This window comes from Melanostigma gelatinosum (genome assembly GCF_949748355.1).
Source record: "Melanostigma gelatinosum genome assembly, chromosome: 1".
NCBI classification, from domain to species: Eukaryota; Metazoa; Chordata; class Actinopteri; order Perciformes; family Zoarcidae; genus Melanostigma; species Melanostigma gelatinosum.
Genome location: NC_136634.1, coordinates 8,242,095 through 8,261,361, shown reverse-complemented (window position 1 = coordinate 8,261,361; position 19,267 = coordinate 8,242,095). Strand labels below are relative to the sequence as shown.

The 19,267-nt window shown below is 43.2% G+C and overlaps 1 protein-coding gene across 1 annotated transcript; it reads right to left on the bottom strand.

Moving 5' to 3' along the window:
• Positions 1-7,188: 7,188 nt before the first annotated feature.
• On the bottom strand, positions 7,189-18,867 carry LOC306797205 (transmembrane and coiled-coil domain protein 3-like). The gene is made up of 4 exons (XM_079296441.1): positions 18,692-18,867; positions 9,911-10,878; positions 9,644-9,779; positions 7,189-9,360 (listed from the first exon to the last, which is right to left on the bottom strand). The coding sequence occupies exons 1-4, from the start codon at positions 18,755-18,757 to the stop codon at positions 9,058-9,060; spliced, it is 1,473 nt and encodes a 490-aa protein (XP_079152567.1). The 5' UTR covers positions 18,758-18,867; the 3' UTR covers positions 7,189-9,057.
• Between the last annotated feature and the right edge of the window lie 400 nt (positions 18,868-19,267).

Genomic DNA, 19,267 nt, shown 5'->3' with positions numbered 1-19,267 from the left:
CTGGTTTACACTCTTTTTTTAGCACTTGTTTCAACCTCTTCCCATTTTTCAGTGCCTCTTTCCTCCTTTCCCCCCACTAAAACTAATACAATGCCTGTATCATCACACCAAGGCAAGGCAAGTTTATTTGTATAGCACATTTCAACAACAAGGTAATTCAAAGTGCTTCACATAAAACCATTAAAAGCATCAAAACACAAGGCAAAAGAAAAGGATATTTAAAAACAATTAAAAAACAGTATAAGAAATAAAATGCAGGAGTAAAATGCAGAAATGCAGGAAATTGATTAATATATTAATTGAATGTGGTTCAATTAAAGGCAGCAGCAAACAGAAAGGTCTTCAATCTTGATTTAAATGAGCTGAGGGCCTCAGCAGACCTGCAGCTTTCTGGGACTTTGTTCCAGATATGTGGAGCAGAAAAACTGAACGCTGCTTCTCCATGTTTAGTTCTGACTCTGGGAACAGAAAGTAGACCGGTCCCAGACGACCTGAGGGGTCGGGATGGTTCATAAGGTAGCAGCAGATCAGAGATGTATTTTGGCCCTAAACCATTCAGTGCTTTGTAAACCAACAGCAGGATTTTAAAGTAAATTCTTTGTTGGACAGGAAGCCAGTGCAAAGACCTCAGAACTGGAGTGATGTGATCCACCCTCCTGGTCTTAGTGAGGACTCGAGCTGCAGCGTTCTGACGGATTTTTTACAGAGACCTGTAAACACACCGTTACAGTAGTCCAGTCTGCTGAAGATAAATGCGTGGACAAGTTTTTCCAAATCCTGTTGAGACATAAGTCCTCTAATCCTTGATATATTCTTCAGGTGATAGTAGGCTGATTTTGTAATTGTCTTGATGTGGCTGTTCAGGTTGAGGTCTGAATCCATAACTACACCTGGATTTCTGGCTTGGTTTGTGGGTTTTAACATCAGTGATTGAAGCTGAGCGGTGATTTTCAATTGTTCGTCCTTGGTACCAAAAACAATTACTTCTGTTTTATCTTTGTTTAATTGAAGAAAATTCTGGCACACCCAGTTGTTGATTTGTTCAATGCAGTTACCTAGCCCTTGTATGGGATTATAGTCCCCTGGTGACATAGTTATGTAGATTTGTGTGTCGTCTGCCTAATTATGATAACACACTTTGTTGTTTTCCATAATCTGAGCTCGTGGAAGCATGTAGATGTTGAACAGAAGAGGCCCCAGTATTGAACCTTGGGGAACACCACATGTCATTTTAGTCAGCTCTGATGTGTAATCGGCTACAGACACAAAGTATTCTCGGCCCTTCAAGTAGGATTCAAACCAGTTAAGTGCTGTGCCAGAGAGTCCCACCCAGATTTTTAGTCTTTCTAGGAGTATGGCATGGTCGACCGTGTCGAATGCAGCACTGAGATCTAGTAACACTAAGACTGAACTTCTGCCATTGTCTATGTTTAAGTGGATGTCGTTGAAAACCTTAACAAGAGCAGTTTCAGTGCTGTGGTGCTGTCGAAAGCCTGACTGGAAAACATCAAAGCAGTTATTTACGGCCAAGAGGTCGGTCAGCTGTTGGAAAACCGCTTTTCAATTATTTTACTTAAAAATGGGAGGTTTGATATTGGCCTATAATTTTTCATCGTTGCGGAGTCAGCAACATGAATAAGGCCCATATTAAGATACAGATCATTTATTTTTAGTTTCCAGAAATTAAATTGAATATGGAAATCTTGGAGTTTCCCTTTGATATCATAGACCTTATGAAATCATTTGAGAGCTCCAGCGTGACAGAGTTGGCAAAACAGTAGCTCTCTAGTGGATGGCAATGCATTTGGCTGCCAAATGCTGAATCTATAAATATTTTATCATGCCGATTCCAACAGGCTTGCCTACTACTTCCTAATAAACAAAGTCGAGGATTTGAATATATGAGACAACAAACCAGTGACGGGGACTTGGACACTTAAGTTGCGCACAGCGACTTGAGACTTGCAAAAAATGACTTGTGAGCATCTCTGGGTTTGAGAGGCTTGTGTGTATAGTGTATGTAATGTATAATGTAAATAGCCTTTTTAAAGTGATCATATACCTATACATATATCATATAAGTGATCAAAGGATGCAGTACATGCATTGTATTTCTTGCAGTGTTCTAAGCAGACCGGATGGCATGAATGCTGATTACCGGTACAACCATAAGAGTCTTGAGACTTGACTTGGACTTGTTAAAAAAATGACTTGTGAGCATTTCTGCAACAAACAACATAGGTTTCCAAAAAGAGTTCAGAGGATCACACCACCAAAACATATGCAAACTCTACTGTCTTTTGCTTCCTGCAGCGTTCACCATTCATTCGTGTTTTCCTGCACACACACACACTTCCTCAAACCCTCGTGTATGTTTGGCCCCTAAGCCAAATGAATTTACCTATAATGAGGTCCAGACAGGCTGTTGTAATGGAGGCTGACAGCTAGCACAGCAGATTACTGATCACTTCCCGTCCATTGTTCATTTCCTCCCCTTGCTGACTCTCTTTCTCTCTCTGTTTACTGCCAATGAACAGTGGCTCTTACACTATAAACAGCATCTGAAACATATTCACACACCCTCCATTTTCATCACATCCTTTCACACACATGCCTTTCTGTCTCTCACCTCTTTCTTTCTCAACCGCTATCACATCTGGCAACTTCTGTGCGGCAGGCCTACGTAAGGAGCCAGAACAGTGAGGTGTGCCGTGAAACAGTCTTAAAATATGCCAGTGTAGAGAGAGAGAGAGAGCGAGAGAGAGAGAGAGAGAGAGAGAGAGAGAGGGAGAGGGAGAGGGAGAGAGAGAGGGGAAAGGAGGGCCAGGCTTAACCGTTCGCTGGCCCAGTAGGATATTCCTATCACAGCACTCTCAAAGAGCAGGAAGTGAATACAGATGTACACAAACACACACGCACACACACACGCACACACACACACACACACACTCACATTGAACAAGCCGACACCTGAAAGAGGAAATGGAAAAAAACCCAAAAAAAACAGAAGTTAGTGTAACTGAAATAGAAAGACGCAGAAAGTCTGAGTCTCGACATGTGGTTGTTTGTAGCTGTGATAAACAGCCAGTGATTGCTCAGGGACAACAAGTAACAATGGATAAAGGGAATTGATGTCCTCTTATAAGCACTTCTTTTTTGCTTTGGTGTGGCTCTGCTCAGCTTTACCTCGGGGTGCTATGATCCCTAGACAGCGACGCTGTGCATGGTGGCATCTTACAACTTGATGTCGTCCTACAGTCTCCTTAACACACACAATAACAGCCCCCCCCCCCCCCCCCCCCCACACACACACACACAGGAAGAAGAACAAGCTGTGAAGAGAGTTGGCTGACAAAGTGTTGATAATGAGCTGACAACATCTGGCTTCAATCCACCTGTGTCCCTCCAGTGTGGCAGAATCCTGGTTGTAGGGCAGAAGAATGCAGATACCAGATTAGACTATATGGTCGAACACTAAAATTATTCCCACTGTTTGGTTCAAACTGAGATGATTGTTGAATGCCGCCCCCCCCCCAAGTATCTACCATGAGAGTGTAAGTGATGAGCCGTTTGCTCATAACACAGAGCTGTCCAACAGAGTGTGAGGTCATACGCAGGGAATCTCTCCACTCATACTGTGGTCTTTGTTTTCAACAAGTCATACGCCCACAGCTAGAGTACAGACCTCAGGAATGTGTGCCTGTAATTGACGTAAGTCAAATGGACACACACAGACGCAAACACACAAAGGGCCAACAGTTGTTGTTTTTTAACATACTTGCAATGCTTCGATGGCAGTGTTCAAAATGGATTTGCACAAAAATGTGGACCATGAACATGATTATGCGTTGAATTTGTGTGCCTGATGAATAAAATGAGTGATCCCCTGACTTTTCCTCCAGCACCATCGTCAGGGCAAATTTTCAATTTCCTTTGGGTCATAAGCAAAGACCTTCGAAACATGACATTCCCATCACCTCAGTTCTGCAGCATCAGAACATCCTCACAGAGCAGCTAGCTGCAGACTCTTGTTTGTTCACTTTTTTAATAAAGGCAAATTTTTATCTGGGCAGGTTGATGTTAAGAATTAAAAGAAAAACAGCAAAAAGCATGCAAACAACTTCAGAACAGATATAGTACAATCATACTGGATTACCAACGATGTAAAGCTATACAACTACTAGTAAAACTACCTCAGGGCACCAAATGGCCAATTGTTGTGTCTTTTGTCTTAAAGGAAGTTGTGAAAAACTTGACACAGGCAGTACTTGAAATATAACGTACAGCTAGTACAGCTCTAAAGAAAAGAGGCCTAAACGCAGACATCACATATGGCATGAAAACCTTCAATAGAATAGAATTCAAAGACGTTGATGGACAGAGAAAAATTTAACTATTGTTGCTCAAAGCAAAAGTACCATATGTTGTTTCATATTTCAAATCAGTTCCACTGTTTATAATGTTGACTGCTCGTCCAGCTGCTTGTACACGCATTAGGCTAACATCATTTGCTAGTGGATACCCCAGAGGAAACAACATGCTGTATAATTACTCTCTAGTGACAGTGTATCATTGTCACTGTCGGCTGGCCATGTAATGGAACCTCAGAGCCATAGAAGACAGTGATTCACCCCACAATCCTCTTCACGCCACGAGGCTGCCATGCAGCCTTTGACTACGAGCATCACTGGGGCGCTCTGTGGTTGCCGAGCAACTAAAGGAAATTGGAAGGTGCATTTGATTTAGGGCATTTTAAGAGGTGATTTATATGAAGACCTTGGTGATAAATGTTGCCTTAAATCTGGAATTTTCCACCGGCGGTTTCTGTGTATTTGTTACTGGAGGTTCTAATTCTGGTCACAGACGTTGCAGCGTCACAGCTGCAGATCTTGTGCCCGCTGAGGGATGAGACTGTGGCTCCTTGCTGGATGGAATATATGCAAAAATTTATATATATATATATATATAATAATATTCTTGGTATATTTTTATGTTATAGTGCAAAGGCAGAGGAAGGGAACATGGCCTGTTTCCATGACACCATAAACAGGAAATGGGAAGGGCCCAGCGCTGCCAGAGGAGTCTAAATCAATGTGGAAGTCGCCAGAGAGGTCAAAACGTTCCCATAATGTGAGTTCATGCACTCGGTGACTGAAACACACACACAACACTCACATATGTATTCATAAGCACACACAGAACAAACACTCCCAAAATGTAAAACCCTCCATGCTTAAAGATATTCTAACCACACATTTCCCACTCTCTCTTTTGAATAGCAATGTGTCCCTCTCACGCCCCCTCAGAAGAAGAGAGCGGGAGTGAGGCTGCGGCGGTCCTTTTGATGGCCTCATCCATGCAGGTCCCATCCCCTACGGTCGCCATGCCAACCTATGTGAGGAGGAGGCTTAGCTGTGGAGCCCAAAGAGATTTGATGAGGTCCTGGGATAATTAGCAGCTCATTATGGAGCCCAGTGAATGGGCCAACGAGCTCCAGGAGCCACACGAGAGAGCTCAATGGAAAACACACAGGATCGGAGCGCACATCAAAGGGAAGCGCTCACTTTTCAATTTCACATAGAAGAGAGCGAGATCGGGAAAGAGAATGATGCTCTCAGTTCACACCTACAAATATAGCTCATAATCCCCATTTTTAAGCCTATGTGTGTGTGTGCGTGTGTGTGTGTGTGTGTGTGCGCACGAGCGTGTGGGTGTCTGTGTTGCTGTGTGTGTTAGTCAGGATCTCTGCGTCACACCAATCGGCGTATTTCTTTTCCCCAGATGCCCTTAGTTGCTCCACAAAAAAAAAACACCAACCGTTCTCACACACACACATCACACACAGGTATTTGCACGCAGCTCACATTTCCAATCTTAAACTTAAACTCCTATAAAGTAGAGGAACACTGTGTGAGTGCCAAAGATCCCCAGTTAAGCCATCTGTCTATCATCCACATCCCTGTTCCTGTATCTCAGCGTGTGTCTGTGCTTCTATTTGGCATGCAGGCAGGCACTACGCAGGCAGAATGAACCACACCGCTGTGCCAGGTGACCCATATTGCAGTGCTGCTGAGTTTAACAGCGCATGGGCTTTCTTTTTGTCTGGATATGTAATGTTGGTGCTGCTGTGTTGTTGAGTACGTGTGACATGTTATCTGTTATTTGAAGGTGATGTGAAACATGACATGCATGTCATTACTTATTATTGTATCTGTGGTATATTGTTGGAGCTGTGCTGTTGCGTGTTGTGCCAACTTGGCTGAGGGATCATTAAGGGGACTGTAATTGAATTTAATACCTCTCTCTATAATCATCAGCATCCTGGGTACCAAAATCCACCCTGATGGGAGACACACCAGTCACAGTTACAGTCTGCAGAAATAATTTCTGTTCACAGCACGGAATACAATATAACCTAGATTTTGTGTTAATGAAAACATACTGCATGCTGCAATAGAGCTGTGCGCTCTAGAAAATTGTAGAAATGTGTTAAAAAACTGTAGCTTCAATGTTAATTTGTTACAACAGCAGAGGGCGCGACTCTTACACATTGCTTGTGATATTACTGGCACATGACGCTGTTGTCTCTTGTCCTCTGATGTTAGTCTTACTGTTTGTGTGAAGTAGTGGCATGGATTTTGACAGAATGAATAATTTACATATAAATCCTGGTTGGTACCATGAAGGCTGTGGAAGATGCTGCAGCCTTCCAATATGTTTTCTTGGTCTCTAACGTGACAACAGTGTGGCGCCTACACCCTCTGGTGGTGAAGAAGGAGAAAGTGTGTAGCAGTAAAAGAAGAGCAAATATTTGTGGTGTTCATGTTGAGTGTAACTTGTTAGAAACTGTATGCGGGTACGTTTTTATGAGGTCAATTCTTCTGGTACAAATTTCTAAAATGAAAATCAAGAAATCTACTGTGAATGCAAATAGGATACCCTCAGGAAGTTTCACTGAGTTAATAAACTTCCGTCTGTTTCCTTATTTACACTAATTGCAACTGGGTGAAGTAATCTATGGTTTTCTGGCTGTTGTCTGCACTCTACTGAGACTTCTGGATCCTGAAATGTGTACGAAAAATAGGAATCACATGACGAATACAACGACAAATCACCAAACAACTCCATGCCAAACATGAGTCACAGGTTGATTAAAAAGTCTTGTTTAATTTAACAGAAAGTGTCAGACAAAGGCACGTAATGCATGTAAATACAACTGATTGATCACGTAGTGCACCAGAGATGAAAATAGAATGTAAACCAGATCTGTGGGTAAAACTTCCCCAAATATGTCAAAACACTAACAAAATAAAACATACAGTTGGTAGACGACAAACATAAACGTGTTATTATGGCAGACAAACATTTTAAAAAGTGGTCCGTGGCTTCACTTGAGATCATCATAGGCAATGTTCGTGAGACAAACGTGAAAGAACACATCACTCAGTCAACAATTGGCTCGTAGATCATCACAGATCATCAGACATGAGATTCTGAGTACTGAAGGCTCTTCGTTGCTTCTTCGAAAAAAGGCCCTGTATCACAGTATAAACCCATAGCCTCGCAATCATATTATTAGGAAAAGACAAAAATCACACTCTTAAGACATAAAGAGAGCCTCTGGACTGCTGTGTGTCGTTTGGGTGTGTGTGCGTGTGTGTGCCTGCACTGGGGAGATGGCCTGGTTGTCGTTGATATTTCCATGCTACCAGCGCGGTAATGCAGTGGGATTGAGTTTTGGCCCTTCAGAGAGAAGACAGCTGGTCTTATAAGAGTCCAGCAGCAGCTTCAGTGGTTATGGATCTCTCATGCCAACATTAATGACATTTCCACACCCGACCCCAACAGCAGCAGCCCCCTGTCACTGTAAAACATCCACGTAAAAACATTCACTCCGAAAATAAACATATTTAAAACAGAGCTCTTACAAATCAAACATATTGCACTTTAAACATCAGGAAGAGTAAACAGAAAAAAAAACTTTAAGGAATGACTGACCACACAAGGCAATAAGAAATAAAAAAAACAGGTTGTCCATTGCCTCGGTGCTTCAGCCTGTAGATTCTTCAATTCAAAGAACAGTTTAACATTTGGGGAAATATGCCTTGATTTATTTCAGAGTTAGATTTGAGGATTGATACCACTCTCATGTCTGTATGCTAAACATGAAAGCTATATGAAGCTACAACCAGTAGCCAGTTAGCTTAGCTTAGCATAAAGACTAAAACGGGGGGGAAATAGCTCGCCTGTCTCTGTGCAATGGTAAAAAATGCATCTTTGTGTACCTCTGAACCTCTGAAAACAAAACCAAAACCTAGAGTTTAAAAACAACATGTCCTTCTCTACACATTGGTTTGTGCGAAGATTAACAGGGGGAGCCACGCTAACTGGCTCCCCCTGTTTGTAATGTTTTCAGTGTTTATGCTAACCTAAGCTAACTGTCTGCTGGCAGTAGCTTCACATTCACTGTACAGATATCAATGGTATTGATCGTCTCATCTAACTTTTGGCAGGAAAACGAATAAGCTTATTTCCCAAAATGTACAACTATACCTCCAAGGGTTTCATTAGCATTTCATAACTGTGGCAAACAAGATACCAAGCTTGAGGTTTTGTGTGTGTGTGTGTGTATGTACGTGTATGTGTGTGTGTGTGCAATGTTTTCAGTTTGATAGATGTTAAAATTGACCTGAAACAAAATGAGAAAGAATAATCAAGAGTGAGTCTCATGTGCACTCCTCTCCACCCTTGTTGATCCTTGAATCGCCTATTAATGTCTTGTGAAGATTCATAGCGATGCTTGGAGATGTACCAAAATGTGCTGTTATATAAATAGTATTTTAAAAGGTTAAATTGAAATTGTTAGCAACATACATTCAAGTTCTAGACAAGAAAAAAAATGGAATTTCATTCTGACTAAAAAACAATGGCCTCTGTAAATGCGTGGCGATCGTGTCTTCTGACGATTGTACAACCAATCCTCTTAGATAGTCCTATCCTGACAACAGAGCGCGTCCATGTTTCTGCAGTATTATTATCTGTGTGCACTCATCACTATCAGGCAGGCACCAGCAAGCTGTCTATGGCGTACTGTAAACGGTCCCAGTTCTTCCAGAAAATGGTCAAAAAACAAACTCCCAGGAAGGTAGCCACTACGTGGTGCCGGCTCCTCATCATTGGAGCAGCAAACTTGGCCGCAGTGGAGACACACACCAGGATGACGGTGATGATGGCCAGCATGATGTTGATGCACTTCCCCAGCAGGACTCGGGCGTCGCGGCTCTCGAGCTGGACCGTCTGCTGCTGCTGCTGCTGAAGCTCCAGCTTGGATACTCGCGTCTGACACGACTCCAGAGCCTCCTAAGAAAGACAGAGAGAGACTTTGAGGGTCTCCACAAATGGCTAAAGGGCATTTTTCTGACGTTTTAATCTTCAATTACGAAGATGGATTATGTATCAGCAGAGAGGAACAAGAACAGAGAACATAAATGTCAATTGACAAAATAGACTGTGTTATCTGATGAAGGGAGCCATTACACGAAGACAACTACCGGTAATACAATCACCTATGATAATGCCCAGTGACAATAGCCTTATTAACAGATGTTAGATGAGCTTCAGCACTAGATCCACAATTATATACCTGAATGTCCCTGGCCCTTTCATGTGCCTGGTAGGCTACCCTTTCCTCGATGCTGGCCAGTTCCTGCTTCAGATCAGTCATCTCGTGTTGGTGAAGCTCTGTCAGGTCGTTCAGTTGGTCTTCTAAACCCTCAAATCTGGGAGACGGCGCAGAAATATTAGTTAGAAATTATAATTTACAGGCAGTTTTGAATGTACTGTATATGAAATTCTATGGTGGTGCTGTGTCATTGAAGGACAATGAAAAGTGTAGTAATAATAAACATACCTGTATCTCTCTTCCTGCAGTGTTTGGCTGATGATGCCATACTCTCTCTTGAACTGAGCCTTTATCTCCTCAATGTCTTCCTCCAGCTGGCTCTGGGCGTCTTTGATCTCCCTCACCTCCTCCAGGCTCAGGGCCAGTCCGCTCTGGCCGCCTCCCCCGGCCTGCTGGCCCGGCACCTGCCCCGCTGACACCCCTCCCGCCGCCGGGTTCCCGTTACTGTCTGCTGAAATGGAAGCGCTCCCTGAGGAGCACTCATCATCACTGGGATACTTGGGCTTGCCCACCATAGAGGTGCTGCTGCTCAGCCCCTTTCCTGCACTGTGAGTGGGCAGCGGTGAGGAAGCATCCAGAGTGGTCTTGAGGTGGGCGATGTTGTCAGCACTGCCAAACTTGTTCCTGATGAGGTTGGCGAACTCTCTGGGCTTGCTGAAGAAGAAAGGAGGGGAGAGCGAAACACCTGGGCCAATGGTCTTGATCTTGTCCATGGTCGGGTGTCGGCCACTGCCGGTCATGTCTTTCAGCAGCTCTCTGGGAGACTCCCTGGGTAAAGTGCTGTGTTTGACAGTGGACGGGCGAGGGGATGGGCTGTGGTGGGTTTCACTGTCTTTCATCTTTCGATGGTACTGCTCCAGCTTCTTTTGCATCTGGGCAATGTGTTGAGCTGACTTCTGGTTCTTCTTCTCAAACACCTGCTTGATGCGCCCTACTTGCAGCTTGTCCGCACTGTTCACCAGGTTCAGGTACTCGGCCACGTTCTCGTCCCGGGCCGTCTGCTCTATCTTCATCTGCTCCGTGACTTTCAGGATCTTTTGCTGGAGGCTGTCCAAGCAAGAACGACTACGCTGGACCTCGGAGCCCAGAGCAGCACCAGGACTTCCGTCACTCAGATCCAGGTCAAGATTGTTCTCTGAAGAACCCCGACGCATCGACCCAGAGATGCTCAGGGAACTGCCCTCAGTACTCCGGTCCTACAAGGAGGAGAAACAACAATCAGATACAGATACTGCATTGGATGTGGAGCATTTGCAGGGATAATCTCATTCTATGGAAATTTGTTTAAGTAGCAAAACAAGCCATCTGGAAAAGGTAAACAACAACTCTTCCTCCTTCGGCTGTTCCCGTAAGAAGTTGCCCCAGCAGGTTTTCCATTTATTTCTAGTTAATAACCCGGACCTCAACCAATCCGGTGTGGGAATCAGATTTCATGATCCACATATTTGATTTGGCATAGGTTTTATACTGGATGCCCTTCCTTATGCAACCCCCCATTCACAGCGGCCGGGGAGGGAATACATGTTTTGGTGGCGGGAGGAAACATGAGAACCCGGAGGAACACAAACACAGGGACAACATACAAACTCCACACGCAAAGGCCATGCCCTGCCCAGGCTGGGCATCAAATCCCAAACCTTCTCGCTGCGAGTGCCTCAAGAAAAATGGCAATCATTCCTCTTGTTTATCATCCACTTTTTTATTTTATCTCACAGAACCATCAGATTCTTTATAGAGACAGGTTTGCTTATGTAAATGCCCCATTTAAAAAGGTAAAATGAAGGTGGACATCTTCAACTGCCCATTACCATCTTCAATTGCATTGCAAACAATATTTGTGCAACTGCAGGCCGTGGCCGCTGCTAAGTAGCTCTTCAGAACAATGGACATTTTCAACAAACATTCTATTTTTTTCTCAAGTTCACTTTAATGTTTTTTTTGGACGTTTCTGAGCTTCCTCTTTATTTACAGTAATTCTACACAGCGAGTCCTTAGTTCTGCTCTATTCAGCTTTCCTGCTATTGCCACAGTGAGACCATCTGGGTGTGTGTATGTAATGCTCTTATTTGACACATCTGATATGTTTTAGGATCCAGAATTTAATCCTGTTTATGTACAGTATAGCACACAGATTACACAGATGACAAAATTCAGACAACAGTCATGAATGTGTGTGAAAGAAGTAGAGCGTGCACATTTTAAGTAGGTCAGAACAAATGTCACACAAGGCCACACGGCTCAGGAAATCCCTTTCCCAGACATAGTCCCCTAGTTTTACAGTAAATCACCATTTTTGGGATAAAGCCTCCAAATTACAGTCTGTTTCTGACTGAAAGTGTTAATAGTTTACTGTCGGGCATAGTCTGCTGTAGACTTGAGGAAGTGAAACAGAATAAATATGACAAGATTAACTATGACAGGAAACCAAACGACCTTACATAAAGAGGAAACTGAGGAGAGATGTGAAGACAGAATTGAATTAGGTTTCAGAGCAGCATTTTTAGACTGTAACGGTAATGTCACTGCAATGTACCGGTGGGCCCAACAAGCCACCAAATCTTGCTGGTTGATCACACTTGAACACCAGTGTAATGACAGGAGGTGTAAGCTGCTCAAGCAAACACAATGGGCTGTACAAAGCTGCACTAATCCTTAACGAACATAATACGACTAGTTCGAAGCAACTAAACAGCTAACACAGGCAGACTCACAGCTGAATCCTGCTTAGCATTTCCCCATCACCACGCAATGGTTACATATTGCAATCTAAGTCCCTTTACAATCGACCAATGCATCTAGAGTTCCCCGTCAGGTGGAACTCAAGACAGTGTTTACCAAGAATAGAGTGAATAAATATGAGGTACACTGGTGTGCACACACAAAGTAACAAAAACACATTCTCCCTCAGGGGGACTATTGCTCTGTCAAACCAGTTTACTTGTTGTTGTTGCTGTGAGTAACCTCACTCACTCACTCAATCAACTCGTCAAACTTGTTTGTGAGGGTGATGCCATTGAGCATGAATTTGATTCATGATCTCGCACATTTATTCTAGAATGTGGTTTCACTATAATGTGCAACACAGAAACTGCTCTATACTTGTTGTTAGCCATGCTAACAGACATGTCTGTCTGTCTGTCTGTCCAGACGACATACATCAACTATGGGATGGACTATCATTTTACAATGGATTGAAATTTTGCTCAGACATTCGCGTTCCCCAGAGGATGAATCCTAATACCTTCAAAGATCCTCTGACTTTTCCTTTAACACCATCAGGTGGTCAAAATTAGAATTTCTCCAATATTTGCAGAACTAATGTCGTTCATTTCATCCTCAGCTGTATTTAGGGTTCAGTGCAAATAGTGTGCTGCAGGAATGAGTCCTAAAACCTGGAAGTGAGTTTGCAGTTTTGCACACGACAAAAAGCCAATGGGATTTTGCATTGGAATTTGGATTAATGCAGAAAATAAACTTGTGTTGTGACAAACAAGCATTTATGACACTTACAAGTTTGGTTCAGCAAGATAATCTTCACAAATGAACAGCCCTTTCATGAGTGAACTACACCACGGTCACAGGACTACACGTCACCACGACTAAGCTAAAGGGGTTCGCCATGATGAAGTTTTGTCCTCTCATTTAGCCACTCGTTAGCAACTGACATTTTAAAGACACGTACAAGCTTCAAAACTAATGAGTGAAAAATGTATTGCCGTATTTTATGTCGTAGTACAAAACGTTAGAATCTTTTAAGCTAACCACAGACCTTTTTTTTTATTTTATTTTTTTATTTAAAAACCTATTCAAAAAACCCACTGACTTCATACGAAGGCGATGCTAACTTCCGGGATCGACAAAAATACCTCATCCCTGCACATGTGAGCAAATGTTAGCATGCTAACATGCTAAACTAAGATGGCAAACGTGGTAAACAATATACCTGCTAAACAGCATGTTACCATGCTAGCACTAGCATTTGCTTAAAGCAAGTACAGCTTTAACAAACTGCTATCATGACTGTAAACTCTTGTTTGTACATGTAACATATTAATTGTATTATTACGGTGCCTATAATTATACTGTACATACATATTACATACTTATTTATGTTTAGTTTGTAACCAGAGAAGGCTATGCTTCTTTCTACAAGCATGCCTTGGGTACTTCAGCCTCTGTCCTCATCCCACTCTCTGGCATCTGTCCTTCTTGAACACAGGACTTTTTGTCTGAGGAGAAAAAAGCACACTTTGTCATGTCCTACCTCTGCTCTGTGCAGGACTCTGATGCGCGAGCTACTGCATATGGATTCACTGGTCTGACGTATAGCCTGAGGAGCCCTGCGCCCGATAAGAGCGCATGCAATATCTCTTGCTGAAACAATAAGTTTCACAAACAAGCCGACCTTTTGTCAAACCTGTTTTGTCACAAAAGGAGGAGGTGTAGGGAAAGCTTGTGTGTATGTTGCTCATATTACTCATCAATCGTTTTAGTTTTCAAACAACAAACACAAAGCGCTGCCTTGTTGGACCAGACAGCTTAGACTGTATGCAGTACAGGAACGGAGCTGGCTCCTCAGGCGTTCTTCCACCACCAACCTTAACTTTATTCAATGTTCAATATTCTCTCAAACACAGAGTCACAGGGACGTTTATTGCCTCAGGTGCTGTGATGTCATAGATACGGGATGAGCGTAAACCAGATTAAGTTGTGACCTTACTGGCCGTACTGCTGAGGCCTGAAGCAAAAGCACCTGGAGTCGTACATGTCGAGCTAAACTGTATTACACAGCTGGAATGATGGGCGTAAGCTTTCTCTTATACAAGCAAGATGGCTTTTGGCAGGATGAAGCCTGATTCATGAGAGCAGCTCAGATAACACAAATAACACCACCCAGATGCTTCACACACACTCAAACCCCAAAACAACTACGACATCCGACTATTTTTTCATACGAAAATGAACAAGCCGATTTCTTCCGCCGCTGCTGCTACTCAAGATTTCTACCCACGCTGACTAACTGCTGAAGGAATCTGAGGGTGTCTCTGGATCAGTGGCTCTGCTAAATTAATTAGACTCATGCTAATAAAAATGTTCTGCTCTTCTTCTGAGATGTATAAGCTGAGCTGTGTGAGAGACCCATCTGTCTGATCATGTGCTCAAAATCCGGTTTATCACTATCAATGTGAGAAGATGTTGTCTTTGAAATTACGGATGCCAGGCGTGTACGCCCACTGCTGTTTGACTCACCCATTGATATTAGTGTGTGAGTGGAGCAGAAGACGAGAGACAGACCGAAAGTCGGAGACAAAGAGGGAGAGAGCCACATAAACTGAAACATATAAGAGGACAGGAATAAAACAAAAGGGAGGATGATCCCAAAGCACAGCACAGGAGCACACATCATCCCAATCATCATCATCTTCATCGCCAGCAACAGGATCTACAGGGGGCCCTGTGTGCCTCCCTCTCACACCTCAGCCCTGTTTGAGCCCCGTCCCCCACGCTGCCCTACATAGCGAACAGCGTCTGTCCAACACCGTGACCCATTTAATACGCTCTGACCTCGCTAGACAGCATACCATAAAGATCCAACTGCATTAGCCTCAATCTTAGAGCCCAACAAGGGAGAGCTGTGTGCTGTTCTGCCTGAGAAATCCGTCCACATCTTAGCAACAAATCTGTGGGGGGGGAGGGGGGGAAGGGAGAGAAACTGCAGATGCTGCTTATCTTGCACTGCAGTGTGCTCTCTCTTGGATCAATGATTCCATTTTTCATGCAAAAATAGACCTTCCGCTCATCTGCCCACGGCAGTATCAGTGAAATGAATGCTGGCTGAAGAATTAGCAGAAACTGAGCCTGTTTCTCGCTAAACTCGCTGTGGCGCTCTGTTAAGGAGAGGTGTTATTAACACCGCAGTCATTTTTATTACGCAAACAGGAAGGCATTGTCCCCGTTACGAGGAAGTAATGTTTGCAAGTGCTCACAATCGCAGCTGTAACCATCAGTTCACAGGTCATGCAGGCATTCAGACGAGTGAAGCTACGAACGCACAGGTGCTTGCATTGATCTGAGGAAGTTTCTTAAAAATTATGAGGCTATGGTGGATAGGCTTATTCTCTCATTGCCCCGATTCACCTCAAATAAATACACACACACACACACACACGGGGCAATAGAGCTGGCACACTCATTGAGATGGAACAAAACCGTCCCTTCAGCAGAGAACAGAGCCACAGAGGGGAAGAAGCCTGCGGTGCTGATTGGTATTCCCTCCAGCTGATCCTCATGGATACAGACACTCTCTCACTCAGAGCTCACAGGGAAACGGGAAGAAACCCAGAGAGGGAGAGCGACAGGGAGCACATCTTTGATTGTAGAGTCCGAAAGCTGACCCAACTTCTCCTCCTCCTCCTCTCATCTGCATCCCACAGCTGCCTTTGCGGCAAAACTTTGATTGCAAAACCTCTCGTTTGAGGCCAAACAGTATGCGTCCTCAAAATAACCGAGCAAATAAAAGTAGCAGAGTTCGAAGTCTTGAGTTTCCTGAATGACTAATCCATGTGAATTCAGTGGAGGGAATTGCTTAAGACGTAATTCGCTATTATCTCACAGACAAGCTGGTCCAGGAGTAAATCAATAGCCCATTAACACTCCCCGTAGACTGAGAAAGTATTGAATGGGATTCAATTAAGACAAATATGCTGCTGTATTCAATGCACTCAATGGACCTTAAGAAATGAGATAACAAAAAAAGAGACAATATTTGCCAGTAAATCGTTCACAACAAACAGAACATAGCATATTAAAAGGTTAGTATTCATACTGATGTGTTGTCTGGTGACATTAATCTTAGAGAACCACTCCAGGTAGAGCATACGGTTGAGGAAAGACTGATAAATGGCTACAGAGCCGCCATCCAGTGAGGGTTAAAGACTCAAACTGGGGCGTTGCATCATCTTTGGCCTCTAACCCACTATATCTGCTGCACAATGGCTTTTTGAGGAACAAAACCGGAATGTCATTCACAGCCAACAAAAGGAGGAAAAGCACAGTCCGTTATGTTGTTCCATTATGTTGTGTTGGTGGTTTAAGTAATTGTTTACTTGAATTATCTACGTGTGGAAATCTTTCAAGCTATACTCCAGAGGACAAATTATTGATTTCATTCAAGAGTTAGTGTTTTTTTATCAAACATATCTGCAATTGCTCACATGGCAGCATGAGGAGTTTTATGAAAAAGCTAAACAGGATGAAGAAAAAGCTGGCTGAGCTCCCTTCCCCTCTGCAGACCGGTGACAGGAGTGGCAGCCCTGAAGGCTCATGAATATACTCGGAAGAGAAACAACCTGCTGCACGATACCTGACTGACTTTCTGGTTGCCCAAGACACGCCTGACGGAGCATTCCTCTCCTCGGTGTCACTGTTCCTGAAAGCACCTGGCTTTAAATGCAAATGAGGGGATTTTAACAATGTCAAAAGGTTCGATGGTTTCCCCCAAAACCTTGTCATGTAGTGTTGAAGGTTGTTTTCTAAGTCAGTGGTTGTATGTTGCACATATTTTAAAGCACGACTTGACTACATTTCTGTGTAAAGACATAAAATAAGGTCAGGACGTGTCTCTGTGGGATTTCAATCCCCTCTTTGCAGCAGGCTTTGCATTAATGTTGTACAAGACATTCGCACTATTCATATGCTTCACTCATTACAGACTTCGTATACAAGTATCACAGTGTGTTAAGTGTAGTAAAGCGCATGTGATCACTGGAATAAAACTGTTGTATTTTCAGTAAAAGATTAAATTGTGTTTTATTTCAGAGAAAATCCTTCTACATCTGCTAAGTTACCGTATATCCTAAACGTCAGGTTGTACAACATGAGCCACCACTATAAGGTGGGGTCAGGTTAAATTTGTAGGCTTGAAAAACAAGGTCAGGCATTGAGTCATCGAGTAGCCACAAAACAACACCAAACAACTGCAATGAGTGCCTTGGTTTCTGTTGTAATAGATTTGATTGTACTGGAAGTGAAACACTTTGTCCATCATATTTGGTTGGAAGATAAATTCTTATTGAGAGCAATACAACACCGCCATGAAGGAATTAGGATGAATTAACACCCATCAAAATCAACAGTTTCAGTTTAAAACACAAGTACTCATTACAGGACCGGGTTACTGTACTTGGTCATTCGGTGGTACTTCAACAGTCCAACAGCACCTGCACATTTCAAAGAGAGCTGAAACAGAACCGGGCTTGTTTGCACTGGTCGGTCTTTGTACTTTTTGCCGGTTGGGCTACTTGGCATGCTGGAGAACTGAACTGTTCATATCATATAGTTGTACTTTGCACTGGATCTGAACTACCATGTTGTTACATAACAATTACCACGAACACTGGTAACTTGTGAACATTAAGCTGATTAATCAAACAAACAATTGGCAGAACATCATTATATAATAGTAATTCACTTATTTGAGTATTGTGTTTCTTGAAGTGTTTCTTGAACTGAACATCGTTTGTTGGTTGACCAAAACAAGCCATTCAAAGACTTGGGCTTTGGCACTTGTGGTAAGCTTATGAGATTTCATAGAACAATAAATCCAACAATCAATAGAATTAAATTCATCGATACGGGAAATAATCGTTCGTTTCGATCCCAATCTCGTTGTTAGGCTGCACAGAACGACCATTGTCCCGTTTGGATACCGTCAAATATGTGGACAATCACATTATACCGACCAGGGTTTAGTACTCCAGCACCAGCCTTGCACTTCCCACTAAAACATCTCCATAAATAAATGCGGGTTTTTCGACGTTGGGTACCTGAATGTACCACAGGCTCACGGGCTCTTTGTTAGGGGGAGATGTGCAGCTTATAAACGGCGCAGCCGTTGGTTTCACAAACATGACGTGTGGCTCAACAGACAACAATGCACCGCTGGTACAGTACGGGACCCCGGCGTCCGTGACACACCGATGCTGTAAAATACACTCACATGACACTCACCATCCGGCCGCTGAGGTATTTCTCCACTTCGGATAAACTTCGCACGGACACGTTGGCGCTGGGCATAATAATCCCGTGTTCGCGGTCAGTTAGGAGCTGGTGGTTCTTCAGTTAAACATCGGGACTAGTTCACAATGTATCGAATCTGGTTTCCATGTTGATCCCCCTTCTGTCTCTCTCTCTCCCTCACACACACACACACACACACACACACACACGCTGTGACTCTTCAACATACAAAAACTATGCGTGAACCCAAACTCCGCCCAGTTCTCTCTGCAGGGTGGCTGCGCGAGGAGGGGTTAACTCTTTCAACACACGTGCCTCTCACTGTTAGATAAAGGGGGAAAAAACAGCCTCTTAATTCACTAGTATTTGGGTGTGTTTGTGTTCAACAGGAGTTTAACGGTATTCCCGCAATGTCCTCAATGCTTTAAAGTGTGTTTTTACTTTAAGGCGTCTTATAATTACGGGCTGATTACTTTAAAATACATAGATACATTTTTTGGGGAGTGGACATTTCATTTAATTTCTGAAACTTTACTGATGTGTTAAAGGCAGCATTGTGATGTAGCT

Bases quoted from the DNA above. Each gene is read 5' to 3' on its own strand.
- LOC306797205 (XM_079296441.1), bottom strand. From the start codon at position 18,757: ATGCCCAGCGCCAACGTGTCCGTGCGAAGTTTATCCGAAGTGGAGAAA. The intron at 10,879-18,691 runs GTGAGTGTCATG...TCCTCCTTGTAG, and splicing joins AATACCTCAGCGGCCGGATG to GACCGGAGTACTGAGGGCAG. The intron at 9,780-9,910 runs GTATGTTTATTA...GCCGTCTCCCAG, and splicing joins CTGCAGGAAGAGAGATACAG to ATTTGAGGGTTTAGAAGACC.